Raw genomic sequence first — 14,586 nt, forward strand, 5'->3', positions numbered from 1 at the left:
ACTGGTTCGTCGTCCTGCAGGGTCAGGGTGCAGCGCCGTAGCTTTGCCCCCGAACTGGTCCGTCGTCCTGCAGGGTCAGGGTGCAGCGCCGTAGCTTTGCCCCAGAAGAGGGTGTCAGATGGAGGTTTATAGTATCAGAGGTCATGACCCAGATCCTGTTGCATCAGTCTGACCTGGTCTGTTTATCGACCTTTGAGCTCCGCATCATTCGGTTCTTATCTTTATCTCGGTTTGGCTTGTTGAACTAAAGTCGTGGTGACTCTTCACCAACCGTAAAACCGGAATACAAAATGCTGCATCGTCAGATTTAACGAGATCTTTCTCCAGAGACCGCATGGAGTCCTCCAGGAGACGAACCCAGTGCAGTGACAATGGGAGGAGGCCCGAACACAGGGAGCAGCTGGGGCAGTGGGGGAGAGCATGGTAAGTCCAAAATGTTCCAGAGCAGGTTCACCTGACCCCCCCCCCCCCATCCAAACCAACTAATGCACCTTAAAAACTCTGCAGTTCAATCTTAAAAAGCATGAGCACATGCACAAACCTGCTAGATCACACTGTGCATGTGGACACATTTCAGGGGCTCCTTAAGGTTCAAATAATAAACCCCGTAACTGTTATTATTGCGAAACCACAACATTGTTCAAGTACGTCGGAGCCTCCGTCCATTTTCTTGGAGACAAAGACACAATTGACACGCAGATACAGGAAGAACATGCAGTCGAACCCAGAACCATCTCGCTGTGGTTTTCCATCTTTCATCCACGCTGGGCAAAGGTTTGCTGTCACAAGTGGGATTTGAACCCATGCCTCCAGGGGAGACTGACCTAAACATGGCAACCTAGACCACTCGGTCCATCATCCATCATCCATCCATCATCCATCCATCATCCATCCATCATCCATCGTCACCGAGATAACCTCAGACACCTTCTCCAGCTCATCCGGGGAGATCCCGAGGCGTTCCCAGGCCCCAGCTGGGTCGTCTCGATGTGGAGAAGCAGCACCCCCCCCCCCCCCCCCAACCCCTCTCAGGGTGCACCCAGCCACCCTGAGAGGAAGCTCATTTTGACCGCTTGTCTCTGGGATCTTGTCCTTTCGGTCATGAAAGCAGGAACGTAGTTTGACCAGCCGCTGCACGATCCGTCTGTCCGTCTCTGTCCTTGAACAAGAGCCCAAGATGCTTGAGCTCCTCCCCCTTGTTCATGTCTTTGTCCACAGGGAGGTGGACTGGTTTTCCCTGATCTGTGTGCTCGGTCTCCTTTGCTTCGCCCCGTTCATTGTCTTCTACTTTGTGATGGCCTGTGACCAGTACCGGTGCGCCATCAGCCAGCCGCTGTTTGAGTTGCTCCGAGGAGAGACGGCACCGCTCTCCATCTGGGCTCGGACAGCCCCCTTCACCTGGTCGGCTGCTCGCATGTACGCTGCCTGGGTGGCCTTTCAGGTGAGGATATCTGCTATGCAAGGACAGACGAGCCGCACGTTGTCTTCAGCTTTCACTAAGTGACATGGTGCACGTCCCTCAGGCCTTCCTGTGCGTGTGTGTCCCTGATGTGTCTCATAAGTTTATTCCTGGGTATGTCGGTGGAGTTCAGGATGGAGCACGGACTCCTGCTGGTAAGCGGCTGCCCCCATCGCACACGGATCCAACGCACCAGCAGCAGAACGTGCTTTTGGTGAATGTTCCCGTGTTGTCTGTTTGTTATTCTAGGCCTGGTTAATAAGTATGAGGTCAATGGGCTGCAGTGCTGGGTCATCACGCACGCCCTATGGGCTGCCAATGCCCTCTATTTCAATTGGTTTCTGCCCACGGTCATCTTTGACAATTGGATCCCCCTGATGTGGTGCGCCAACATCCTGGGCTATGCCGTGTCAACGTTCGCGTTTATAAAGGCTTACCTTTTCCCCACAAACTCTGAAGATTGGTGAGTGCTGATAAACACACGGAGTTAAGTTCCTATTAGCATACGACTAGATCAACTTTGTTTGTGTTTCCACAGCAAGTTCACAGGGAACGTCTTCTACGATTATATGATGGGCATTGAGTTCAACCCACGCCTTGGCAAGTGGTTTGATTTCAAGCTTTTCTTTAATGGCCGACCCGGCATCATCGCCTGGACTCTAATCAATCTGTCCCATATGGCCAAGCAGCAGGAAGTGCACGGCCACGTCACCAACTCCATGATCCTTGTCAATGTGCTGCAGGTACAGTGACATGATGTCTCTGGTTTTTAACTTCAAATAAGGTCTTTGCCATTGATGATGATGAACTGAGGAAGCTGCTCACGTATGAATCTTTCACCTAGATAGTTTAAATGTGCAAGAATCTTCCCTCACTGCGATGGACGAGGCTCCTCATGCGCTGTTACTCAGATCAGATCAAGCAGTATCTGTTACTGTGGGACTCATCTTAGCCCATAACGACTATAAAGGACTAGGAGGGACTTGTTATATAATATATACTCTATATATATGTCTTTGTGTCTTCTTGCAGGCCATTTATGTGTTGGACTTCTTCTGGAATGAGGCCTGGTACCTGAAGACCATTGATATCTGCCATGATCACTTTGGCTGGTATCTGGGCTGGGGCGACTGTGTCTGGCTGCCGTACCTCTACACACTGCAGGTAACGCGAGAGATGGTGGTGATGAAGAAGTCATCTCAGCCAGCTATGTGTGCGTTTAGCTGAGTAGCATCCATGCATCACGGCCCGCCGTTTACAGGTGGGCCTCATTTAACCACGACTCGGAGTTACGGACGGGCTTTCCCAAATGTAAACGTTTTTGTTTAGTAGGGGTGTACGCTAAAATTTAATTTCAGTTCATGTCATAATTGGTAATCATAAATAATGCAGTAATGCCAACATTTTGAAAGAACTTTATGTCTAATATCCGTCGGAACTCCAATCAATGCGTTCATATTCCTACGCTTTTTAAGGAATTCATGTTGTGACTTAATGCAGCGCAGACGCCCTCGATCTCCTTCCTTTCTACAATAAAGCAGTCGAGATGATCACATTCACAAGTTACACTAGAGCAGTGCTTCTCAGTTATTTTCTGTCGCTAGGAAGAAAAAAACATTTTGCGCCCCCCCCGAAAAAAAAAAAAACTTTTGTATCCTTATTAACATACAAAGAATTATGAAAAAGAAAGAAATATAGATCAACTTACAACAAATAATAACTTTATCACCATTTTTTTTAGTCTGCAACAGAAAATGAGGAAGTCAAGTCTTTCTTCTTCTCCACCGTAGATTGTTTACGGCCGCTCTTCTTCTGCACTCTGACAATCAGGGCAAAAAGGCGCTACGTGCAGCAAAACTAACAAGCTAGTCACGAGTTTTCTCCGGTTTTAAGCCCTCGCTTTTTTCTTCAAAACTAAAGAAAGATTATCACCATCGCTGGAACGAGTAGGAAGAGAAAAACGTGTCACTTTAACGCGGAATGGGAGGCGGACCTTTTTCACGATGTCGTTTAAACGCCTTTCTGCCTGTGCCGCCCAGAGATCGCTCTCCAGATGTTTTATTTATTGATCACCGGAGAACACTTCGGCTGCTTCAACACGACCAAGAGGCAGTTTTCTTCCTGCAGTACTCTTCATCAGATACTCGGAGTCATGAATGAAAAATGAGTGAAAAAAATCATAAAATGTAATATATAATATCACTGATGTTATATATTATATTATTTTTAATAATACAAATACATGATTTTGGTATGATGGCAGGTGAGGCTGTGCCTCACTTGCCTCCCTTGTTATAGGTGTGACTCCTGGTCTGAGGCCTCCTTTTCTTCTGGCTGCTCAGTTGGTCTTTTCCTCTGTGCAAAGAAGCTCTTCAAAGATGTTTGTTGTTTTTACTCATTTTCGCTAGTTTCCGGGCTTATTTTGAGTCACGTATAAAGTGACCCCAAAGATTCACAGGTGATTGTTACGTAGGAGAAAATCCGGTGGTTTTCAAAATAAAACACCTGTCAGACTTTAATAATCAATACAACGGAAATTATTTATTCTTATTCCAAGCATGTATCTCCCTCTGCTAAATGTTCTGCACTTATAAAGCGCTTTACATGAGGCCTCACATTCACCCATTCACACACACATTCACCCTCCAGTGGTGACTGCTGCCATGCGAGGTGCAGCCAGACCCACTGGTAGCAGTTTGGGGGTCAGCGTCTTGCCCAAGGACACTTTGACATGCGGACAGCCAGAGCTGGGATTAGAACCACCGACTCTCTGATCACTGGACGACCCGCTCTACGCACTGCTATCTGTAACCCTAGCCCTAACCTTTAACATTCATGATAGATCAGACGTAGGTTGTACCTCGGATAGTACCTGTATCTGCTGGAGCCATGCACCCAGCTTGGGGGTTACTGCCCCAGAAAATGGGGGTGAAGCGACTGTTGCCTTCACCCACATTTTCTCCAGCTCTTCTTTCAGCCCGTGTTCTTTCTTCCTGATATTTCTATCGCTCGGGATCTCTCCATCTATCACTCCCGCTGTCTCCTGATGTTCGTCCACCACCACTGTCAGGCTGGTTGGACGTCACCAGTTTGTCCGTCTGGATTAGGAGGTCCCTCAGGGTCCTTACTCTATTTTTCTGGACCAGCTTTGGAGGTGTCCTCCATCTTGACTCTGGGGTGTCCAGTCCGTATTCGGTATGTTCCTGTACACTATGCCCACACCCTGGTTGTGTCGTCCCATGCATGCCTTGCCTGGCAGCATCTCACCCCCTGCTGTGATGTGCTGCTCTGTCTCTGGGTGTCTTTGATCAGCCTGCACCGGGGGTCCTGTCCGGTGTGCTGGACCCCGGCCTCTATTGATCTCGTGTTTAGGGCCTGTTCTTGTGCTGCCATGGTTTGTGTCTTCGTGCCGTCTTTCACTCCTGCCTTTTCCAGCAACTGGTACCTTTTTCCCAAGTGACCTCTTCAAATTGTCGATGGCACATGCATGCAGGCCATGCGGGGGTTTGTTCTCCCATGATGCCGGCGGGTTATCTGATGACTTGTAGAGCATAGCTGTTCGTGGCCTGAATCTTATTATTGCCATTCAGCCGACTCTGTAGGCATTTGGCTGTGGCTGACCTCCTAGCTGCCTCCTCATGGTTATCATTTGCCTATGGGACCCCCGGGTATTTGCAGCTGTCCTGCACATGTTATGTTGCCCTCATCTTCCCTCTTCGAGGTACCGTTCGCCCACACTTATCAAGTCTGAATGGCATCCGTTGTCATGGCTGTATATCCTAGTGAGGTGAATCAGGGAGTCCATGTCACACTTGTTCCTGGCATACAGCTTGATGTCATGTAGAGGAGGAGTCTGATAGTCATTCCGCTTCAGAACCGGTACCAAAAACCGCTCTTGGTAATGATCTAGCTGAGGTGGTTTAGGCCTATGCAGAACAGCAGGGGTGATCGAGTATCTTGGTCGATGCCGCATTTGATGCTCACCTGTACAACGGACTTTGAGTTAACTTTGAGTTGTCTTCCATAGCTCCATTGAGTTCTGGAGGACGGTTCTTTTTTTTTTTTTTTTTCTTTTTTTTTTTTTTTTTTTTTTACCTTGTCTGCATTCGTGCTCCACAGTGACGGACATAACGTCAGTCACTGCTGGAGTTCTATGCAATTTTTATTCTTATAGTGATTGTGACCGTCACCTGCCCTCTTAGCAGACTAGCCTATTCCTATTTTATTTGTTTTATTACCTGCTTACCGCCGTAGAGGGCTGTGCACACCGCAGCGAACACACAACATGAACAAACAAAAAGTGACAAATACACAGTGTTCTGAGAAGAAAGTGCAATGGATTTATTTGTGCCCCTTAATTCTACCCCTTCCATCCAATCATCACCAAGAGTTGTCCCAATACACCAGGTTCACATCAGCCTCTAGAGGAAAGTATGGATCACCAAGTTCTCAGATCTGAAGAAAAAGAGAGAGAGCATAGTGAGAGCCACAAGCACTAACCCAGCAACCTCCACTAACTCAGAGATCTGTGTGCGGGGTTGACTCTCTAAACGAGTTTTAATAGGTGCTGGAGTGGTGGATCTGGCATGCGTGAAACCTCCACCTAAGAACGGGGCAGCCATCCCGGACCCAACAATGGCAACATGAGCCCCCAGATCACCCCAAGCAGCCACAGCACCCCGAGAACGACCACCATGGCCCCCCCAGAGCCACACGCAGAAGAACCAGTCCAGGGCCCGGGGGCGACCTACACCAACACAGCCGACGAAACCTAGGCCAGCGCAGCGGCACGGGGCACAGCGGGCCGGCCTGGCGCCCCACCAGCACCCAACACCACGCCCCCCCCAACCACCCGCCCCCCTCCCAGCACCCTCCACCCATCCCACACACCCCCCATGCTCCTACTGTAAGTCTGCCAGCCATTGGGCGTTGGTGTTGTGCAACGCCTCTTTTCCCCAGATGCTCTTCCAGGATTGTTCCGTCTCAGCCCTGGGTGGGTCTGCTGGGATCTTGTTATCCTGCCACTGAGAGGAGACCGTAGCCGGATTGTTGGAGAACATCCTGGGCTCTACTTTGCTCGTGTATCTTTTTACGTGGGTAGCTAGGGCTGTGAGCCGTTGCTCAGCAGCGTCCAGCTGTGGAGAGCTGTATTCCTGCTCACCTCTGTTAGGAGGCTAACTTCTCTCTGTGAAGCCATGATTTTTGCCTCTAGTCTTCTTTTTCCTGCTCCTTCCAGCTGCCCATGCTGTTCATCTTGTGGCCGAGCGTCTCCAGGATACCGATGCCGCTGCATCTCTCAGCCGATTGGTCTCGGTGATGCTCGCGGTAGGGATACTTAGCAGTGCTGTGCTTAAGTCCTCCAGGAGAGATTCTGATGGTACTTTGTTACTTACTCCTGAGTTCCCCCAGGCTTCACGGTAATCCGTTGCACAGCTGACAAAAATTATTAAAAACAAGTTAGAGTTCAAAAAAGATGGAAAAAATATTTTATTTATTTAAAATAATAATAATTTAACAGTAGGTAATAGTTTTCATAAGATTTGCTGCTAGGATGTATGAGAGTCAGTCCCATTCCAAACCTATATTTTCATTACTACATTCAATCACAAGGGGGTGCACTAACATTTTACAGCAGCCACTCTGGGAGGACGACTGTCCTCTAGATTATTCAGGTTATATCTAGCAGCATCTTTTGTGGATTTTTCACATCAGTCGTTATTTTATATTTCATCTACCAGGGACAATGAAGCCGTCCATTTTCCACGATGGTCTCTTCTACAAAGCACAAACGCAGCCGTGGATGAGACCGTCGTCCCATGACCCGCTTTGCGAGGCAGGGAATGTAGTATTTATAGTGTATTTCTATGCCCTTTCCTCTCCAGGGCTTTTACCTGGTGTATCATCCGGTCCAGCTCTCACAGGGCCACGCCCTGACTGTCCTGCTGCTCGGTCTCATTGGTTACTACGTCTTCCGATCCACCAACCACCAGAAGGACCTGTTCCGTCGCACCGAGGGCTCCTGTTCCATCTGGGGAAAGAGGCCAACGTACATCGAGTCCTCCTACCGCTCGACTGATGGCGCCACCCACCGCAGCAAGCTCCTGACCTCCGGTTTCTGGGGAGTGGCACGTCACTTCAACTACACCGGCGACCTGATGGGGTCGCTGGCCTACTGTGCCGCCTGTGGCTTTGAACACGCACTGCCATACTTCTACATTGCTTACATGACCATCCTGCTGGTCCACCGCTGTGTGCGTGATGAACATCGTTGCAGCAGCAAGTATGGAAAGGACTGGAGACGCTACACGGATGCTGTCCCTTACCGGCTCATCCCTTGGGTGTTCTAATGAGGAGAGAAGGCTCAGCGCTAATTAGAAATGGTGCCTCTACTTACACGCGGAAGTGTGTCGTATTCTTGCATGTATATCCTCCTGAGACCCAGCCAGCTAGCGTGTCCTCTGTAGTGGACATTTGTCCACTACAGAGGACGCATGTCAGCGGGAGAAGCCAGGCAGCTGGACATAAACCGTGTTTAACGTCCGACTCCTGGTTTTTCTGTTAAAATAATTTTTCTTCCTTAGCGAAGAAGCTCTCCAAAGACGTTTGTTTGTTTTTATTATTCTTCACTAGTTCACGGCTGTTTTTTAGTAACGTATCACGTGACAGAAAATTCACAGGCGAATGTTACGTTGAAGAAAATAAACGATACAACGAAAATTGCATAAATGAGTTCTTCTTTCTGTGCGGCCCGGTAACAAATGCCTCACGGACCGGTAGCGGGCCACGGACCGGTGGTTGAGGACCCCTGATGTAGACCTGTCCCTTCGTCCTATCACAGAGCACACCTGATACTTTCCTCCCCCCGCTCCAGCCTGCCTGCACACGATTCTTCACCTCCGTTCCACATTCTCTCCATCACCCTGCTCTGTTGTGGGTCTAGTTGGGTTCCGTCTCTCCCTGCAGGTCTTTCCTTGCTACAGTGCCTTGAGATGACTTTCTGTTATGATCTGGTGTTGTAGAAATAAATGTAATAGAATTGAAATCCATCTCCTCAATCCCCCGATGGTGTGTTTGAGGTATACCCCCCCCCCCCCACCCCCACCCATAGCAAGCTGGGAAAGGCTCCAGCAACTCCTGTAACCCTCAACGATCTTCTCTTCTCTAGCCGGATGGATGAAATCTATCTCCGAATCCTCCACTCACTGACACACAGAATATTATTTATTCAAGCTTCTTATAGCTGCACAAAAATCAAAAATGTACAATAATTTCAGCAGCATAGAATTTCACTACGGAAAATCTCCAAAACGTTCCGATGGCACAGTATGTGAACAAAGCTACATAAAGTGTGGCTTTTGCTGGAGATGGAAGAAACACTTTGGTCTGAATCCAGTCTGGAGCCTTTTAAGTATTCACAACAAACAGCATCAGGTTCTGCATGTCTTTAAACAAATGCAAATCTAAAGTGCTAAATGACAAGACTCAAAATCAGCTACAAACTACAATAAAAGCTTATCTAAGGTTCACCTTTCTGAATAGCAACACAGGAGACATTTAAATAGTTTGCTTTCTCATTTCTGTCATTATTGCTTCCTGAGTGATGGATGGGCCGATTAAAATACACGCGGCACGGTGCCGGTAACGTTCCGTTGTGCTCTCAAACAAACAGCGGTAATTCATCGGGAACTGGATCAGTTCTGAACAGCAGCCAGATGGAACCCATCGAAGGTCCGTTACTCCGATCGTTGCCGATGCTCAACGCCAGACGGTGCGTCGTCGCTCTCCCAGCACGCTGCCGTGGAATCCTCTTCTGCACGGCCACGCCTCGGATCTATTTGAAGTCCGTGCAGCTTTTCTCCTGGGGCTGCAGCATGTGCTGCTGGGCAGACCCGGTGCTGGCGCTGGCTGAGGCCGGGCCTCCAGCCTGCTGTCGCATCCAGTCCAGTAAGTAGAACCGCAGCATCATGAAGAAGCCTGAGGGAGCAGGCCAGAGGAACGGTTTCCATCTCACCCTATTGGCTGCTGCTTTAAGGGGGCTACAGGTAAACAGGCAGGTCCGAAACAAACAGTCTTTACTCATGCTTTGAGTGTGTATGTGACATTTAGCAGGTCTGAGTAAGAAGTTACGAATATTTTCATTGCACACAAGTCGAACGTTACTTCTGAATGGATATTATTCGTTTGTTCTTTTCTTTTTAAATGAGTGATCGAGTCATTTTTGTGTCTGCAAAGCGTTCATTTTCAGGCTGCTGTCAGGTCAATACAAAGCGATGTCCTGATACACTATGCTGCGATGCAGAGCTCATAGTAAAACATAATGTGGGATCTCTATGGGTGAGGCCTTTAGACTACTTTTTTTGACTATGCTAGAACCTCCTGGTATTCAAACATCAAAGTGTCCCTGAAAACCAGGCTCCAAACCTCCCAAAACAAACTGATTCGGCTACTCCTCAATCTGGGGCCCATGACCCACCTTCTTCCTGGACATTTTGCTAGCCTAAAATGGCTCAGGGTAGAAGACAGGGTTAAACAACTCAAGATGGGATTGGCATTTAAAATAGTCAATGCAGCTCTGCCCTCAGTCCCCTCAATCCCTGCATACCTGAATAAACACCTCCACAGATTTAGTGACACCCACAGCCACAACACTAGAGGGAGCTCAAACAACAACCTGATTACCCCCTCCTATAGGACTAACATGGGTAAATCATCTTTTTACAATACTGCCCCCTAAGGGTGGGACTGTTTGACTCCTGCCCTCAAAACATGCACCTCTTTGGCCTCCTTCAAAACGGCCCTAAAAATACACCTTTCAGGGGGCAGAAACGGAGATAGTCATCACGACTCTCTCCGGATCAAACCCCCCCCCCCCCTTTTGGTCCACCTACGTTGTACATATTATGTGTCTTTTTATTTTATTGTTATTTTGCATCTGTGGAGTAATTTAATATTAGTTTTATTTGTATTGTTAAATGTCGATGATTTATGTACGAAGGACTTTCAACGGAAACAAGACCGCAAGGGCTTTTTAGAAATGCTCCTCTTAGACAGGATGTTTGACTGTACTTGTACTGTAATACATGCTACTGTGTGACTGTACTTGTACTGTAATACATGCTACTGTGTGACTGTACTTGTACTGCTCTAACATATCTAATAAATATATTCATCATCAGAGGACAGCTGGTGCAAAACCTACTGGTGGTGAACCAATAAAAAATACAATCTAGCAGCCGACTAGCGTCAGAAACACATTGTACTCCCACAGATCAGGATGTACTCCCTCGACGTACCCGCGTGAACACGCGGCCTTTCCTTGCTACGCCTGCAACGTGCCTTGAGATAACTCGCTGTTATGAGATGTAGAAATAAACTGAATTGAATTAAGTCGGTCCAGGAATAAATTATAACCCTATAATTATAAATTAGAGTATACTCCATACCGATGTCAAAGTGTGGCGAGACTGCAGAGCCTGAACTGTTAGTGTTTGACCTGAGAGCGTGCGAGGACAGAAACTAAGGAAGTAATAAACTGAATCGGTGTTATATTGCATGAATACAGACCTTGAAAGGAGTTGAGGATGCAGGAGAAGAAGAGCATGAATTTTGAGAGCGGTCCAAAGTCCAGGAACGTCAGACCCCAAGTTGTCCCGAAGAGGCAACTCAGGCCCCAGATGCTGAGAAAAGCCACTCGGTGTCGCCTCCATTCATCCCTGGTGCGGATCTCCCTGTGGACCAGGAAGAGCATCACAATGCCCGAGGTCACCAGGATGAACAGGACCGTCATGTTGGTGAAGTAGTGTGCCAGCCAGGCCTTGTGGGTGTCTTTCAGCCAGCACCTGGGAACACCAAACACACTCAGCCAAGGAAAGGAGCAACTCATCCGCCGAGTAGCGCGCTCACATCAAGTAAGGGTTGGATATGTCCTCGCAGGGCAACACCTCCCGCACGCCATAAATGTCGCCAACGGCAACCAGGATGACGACCGGACCAGCAGGGAGAACTGAAAGATGGTTGCAACACAGCTTAAGTCAATGCTCCATGAAGCCAATGCCAGTCGAGCACCGTAGGCTCACTCACCGAAACCGAGCACGCTCCACACGTAGGGCTTTGGGGACAGGCTGAAGACCATGTAGACCAACCAGAAGGTGTGGAACCCCTCGATGCCCATCCAGGTGAAGGCACTGAGCAGGGCGTAGTGGAGCGCCGCCGCCACCCACACACACACACCTGCCCCTCCCACATTGGCCAGAACCCCAGTGAAGAAGAAGAGCACGTTGAGGAAGACCAAAGCAGCCGCTAGACCCATGTGGATGAGCAAGGACGGCCCCTTAGAGCGCCGGCTAGAGGGACAGAATGGGGTAGCATGAAGACCCAGTGATGGCTCCGCATTATTTGTCATCAGGTTAGGGTTAGGGTTAGAGGTTAGGGTTAGGGGTTAGGGTTAGGGTTAGGGCAGGGGTGGGCAAACTTTTTGACTCGCGGGCCACAATGGGTTCTAAAATTTGACAGAGGGGCCGGGCCAGGAACAGATGGATGGAGTATTTGTGTATTGTGTATTTATGTATTTGTGTGAGCTAATATAAATGACATGCAAAACCCATTACATGAAAGGATTTGGCTTTTTACAGGTAGCATTACAAGGAAAAGGTCAAATGAATCGGGTTTAATTCTAGTGAAATTTAATTTAATGATATAATTTGGACAAGTTCGGCGGGCCAGATTAAATAGCCCAACGGGCCACATATGGCCCCCGGGCCTGGGTTTGCCCATGCCTGGGTTAGGGGTTAGGGTTAGCTTTTTATGAACATGGTGACGATTAGAAGCGGCGTATCGCTGATTCGCGACTCGTTAATGTTCACACGATATCTGATGACCGTTACCGTTACCGTTACCGTTACCGTTTGTTGCAGAGAAAGACGATCAGAGAGACGCAGCTGATGGCAGACACCGCACAGCCCAGATATGTAATGGCGGTCAGAACCAGCAGGTGGCACACCGGCCGCGGCTCCAGTTGCTGTCACAGGACAGAGCAATGAGCAAGGCAGCACAGCCATACTGAGAGCGGAGCGTTTTGTTGTGCTGCTCCCTTATAGATGCGGCTCCTAAAGAGTCGGCTCCTAAAGAGTCGGCTCCTAAAGATACGGCTCCTAAAGATTCGGCTCCTAAAGATTCGGCTCCTAAAGATTCGGCTCCTGAAGATTCGGCTCACCACAAGGATGGAAAAGTAAGTCAGGTGGTTGCAGAGGCACTCGGTGTAATTCGGTCCTTGCTGACGCGTCTCACATCCATCCACCGCCCAGGTGACCTTCAGCGGATCTACACAAAGCGGACACGGCGTTAAACTCTCTATTATCGTCTGGGGCCTAATATCTAATATTGTTCACAAGCATCTTAACCTTTCCTCGGGTCCCACGAAACACAACTTTTTGAATGCGTTTCCTGAAATCCAATGGAGAGAGATATGTTAGAAGAAACCCTTTTCCACTCAGCTTTCAGGTATGTTTGAGGAACAAAGGCGTCATTTCATTCAGACTGAAAGAGGAAAACTGACGGGAGGCGAGCAGCAAGCCAGCTCCAGCATCTAGAGGATCAGGAGCCTGAGTTTAAGGGAGGCCTGGGAGCAGCAAGCCAGCTCCAGCATCTAGAGGATCAGGAGCCTGAGTTTAAGGGAGGCCTGGGAGCAGCAAGCCAGCTCCAGCATCTAGAGGATCAGGAGCCTGAGTTTAAGGGAGGCCTGGGAGCAGCAAGCCAGCTCCAGCATCTAGAGGATCAGGAGCCTGAGTTTAAGGGAGGCCTGGGAGCAGCAAGCCAGCTCCAGCATCTAGAGGATCAGGAGCCTGAGTTTAAGGGAGGCCTGGGAGCAGCAAGCCAGCTCCAGCATCTAGAGGATCAGGAGCCTGAGTTTAAGGGAGGCCTGGGAGCAGCAAGCCAGCTCCAGCATCTAGAGGATCAGGAGCCTGAGTTTAAGGGAGGCCTGGGAGCAGCAAGCCAGCTCCAGCATCTAGAGGATCAGGAGCCTGAGTTTAAGGGAGGCCTGGGAGCAGCAAGCCAGCTCCAGCATCTAGAGGATCAGGAGCCTGAGTTTAAGGGAGGCCTGGGAGCAGCAAGCCAGCTCCAGCATCTAGAGGATCAGGAGCCTGAGTTTAAGGGAGGCCTGGGAGCAGCAAGCCAGCTCCAGCATCTAGAGGATCAGGAGCCTGAGTTTAAGGGAGGCCTGGGAGCAGCAAGCCAGCTCCAGCATCTAGAGGATCAGGAGCCTGAGTTTAAGGGAGGCCTGGGAGCAGCAAGCCAGCTCCAGCATCTAGAGGATCAGGAGCCTGAGTTTAAGGGAGGCCTGGGAGCAGCAAGCCAGCTCCAGCATCTAGAGGATCAGGAGCCTGAGTTTAAGGGAGGCCTGGGAGCAGCAAGCCAGCTCCAGCATCTAGAGGATCAGGAGCCTGAGTTTAAGGGAGGCCTGGGAGCAGCAAGCCAGCTCCAGCATCTAGAGGATCAGGAGCCTGAGTTTAAGGGAGGCCTGGGAGCAGCAAGCCAGCTCCAGCATCTAGAGGATCAGGAGCCTGAGTTTAAGGGAGGCCTGGGAGCAGCAAGCCAGCTCCAGCATCTAGAGGATCAGGAGCCTGAGTTTAAGGGAGGCCTGGGAGCAGCAAGCCAGCTCCAGCATCTAGAGGATCAGGAGCCTGAGTTTAAGGGAGGCCTGGGAGCAGCAAGCCAGCTCCAGCATCTAGAGGATCAGGAGCCTGAGTTTAAGGGAGGCCTGGGAGCAGCAAGCCAGCTCCAGCATCTAGAGGATCAGGAGCCTGAGTTTAAGGGAGGCCTGGGAGCAGCAAGCCAGCTCCAGCATCTAGAGGATCAGGAGCCTGAGTTTAAGGGAGGCCTGGGAGCAGCAAGCCAGCTCCAGCATCTAGAGGATCAGGAGCCTGAGTTTAAGGGAGGCCTGGGAGCAGCAAGCCAGCTCCAGCATCTAGAGGATCAGGAGCCTGAGTTTAAGGGAGGCCTGGGAGCAGCAAGCCAGCTCCAGCATCTAGAGGATCAGGAGCCTGAGTTTAAGGGAGGCCTGGGAGCAGCAAGCCAGCTCCAGCATCTAGAGGATCAGGAGCCTGAGTTTAAGGGAGGCCTGGGAGCAG

At 49.6% G+C, this 14,586-nt stretch overlaps 2 protein-coding genes across 2 annotated transcripts in view; one reads left to right on the plus strand and one right to left on the minus strand.

Annotated features, from left to right (window-relative positions):
* The first annotated feature begins 334 nt into the window (after positions 1-334).
* Positions 335-7,957, plus strand: dhcr7 (7-dehydrocholesterol reductase). Its single transcript, XM_068741887.1, has 7 exons — positions 335-423; positions 1,219-1,441; positions 1,524-1,614; positions 1,709-1,922; positions 1,998-2,202; positions 2,492-2,623; positions 7,342-7,957. Exons 1-7 carry the CDS (start codon positions 335-337, stop codon positions 7,804-7,806), a joined length of 1,419 nt encoding a protein of 472 aa, XP_068597988.1. The 3' UTR covers positions 7,807-7,957.
* Positions 7,958-8,665: 708 nt separating this feature from the next.
* The window catches only part of adgrg1 (adhesion G protein-coupled receptor G1), a 23,760-nt gene continuing 17,839 nt past the window's right edge, over positions 8,666-14,586 (minus strand). The window contains exons 7-13 of the mRNA XM_068741766.1: positions 12,859-12,901; positions 12,672-12,778; positions 12,361-12,476; positions 11,540-11,802; positions 11,363-11,462; positions 11,024-11,298; positions 8,666-9,433 (exon numbers count right to left, since the gene is read on the minus strand). Of these exons, the coding sequence (XP_068597867.1) occupies positions 9,291-9,433; positions 11,024-11,298; positions 11,363-11,462; positions 11,540-11,802; positions 12,361-12,476; positions 12,672-12,778; positions 12,859-12,901 (1,047 nt within the window). The 3' untranslated portion in view covers positions 8,666-9,290. The remainder of the gene's footprint in view (positions 9,434-11,023; positions 11,299-11,362; positions 11,463-11,539; positions 11,803-12,360; positions 12,477-12,671; positions 12,779-12,858; positions 12,902-14,586) is intronic.

The sequence above is a fragment of the Brachionichthys hirsutus genome, chromosome 1, assembly GCF_040956055.1.
Source record: "Brachionichthys hirsutus isolate HB-005 chromosome 1, CSIRO-AGI_Bhir_v1, whole genome shotgun sequence".
NCBI classification, from domain to species: Eukaryota; Metazoa; Chordata; class Actinopteri; order Lophiiformes; family Brachionichthyidae; genus Brachionichthys; species Brachionichthys hirsutus.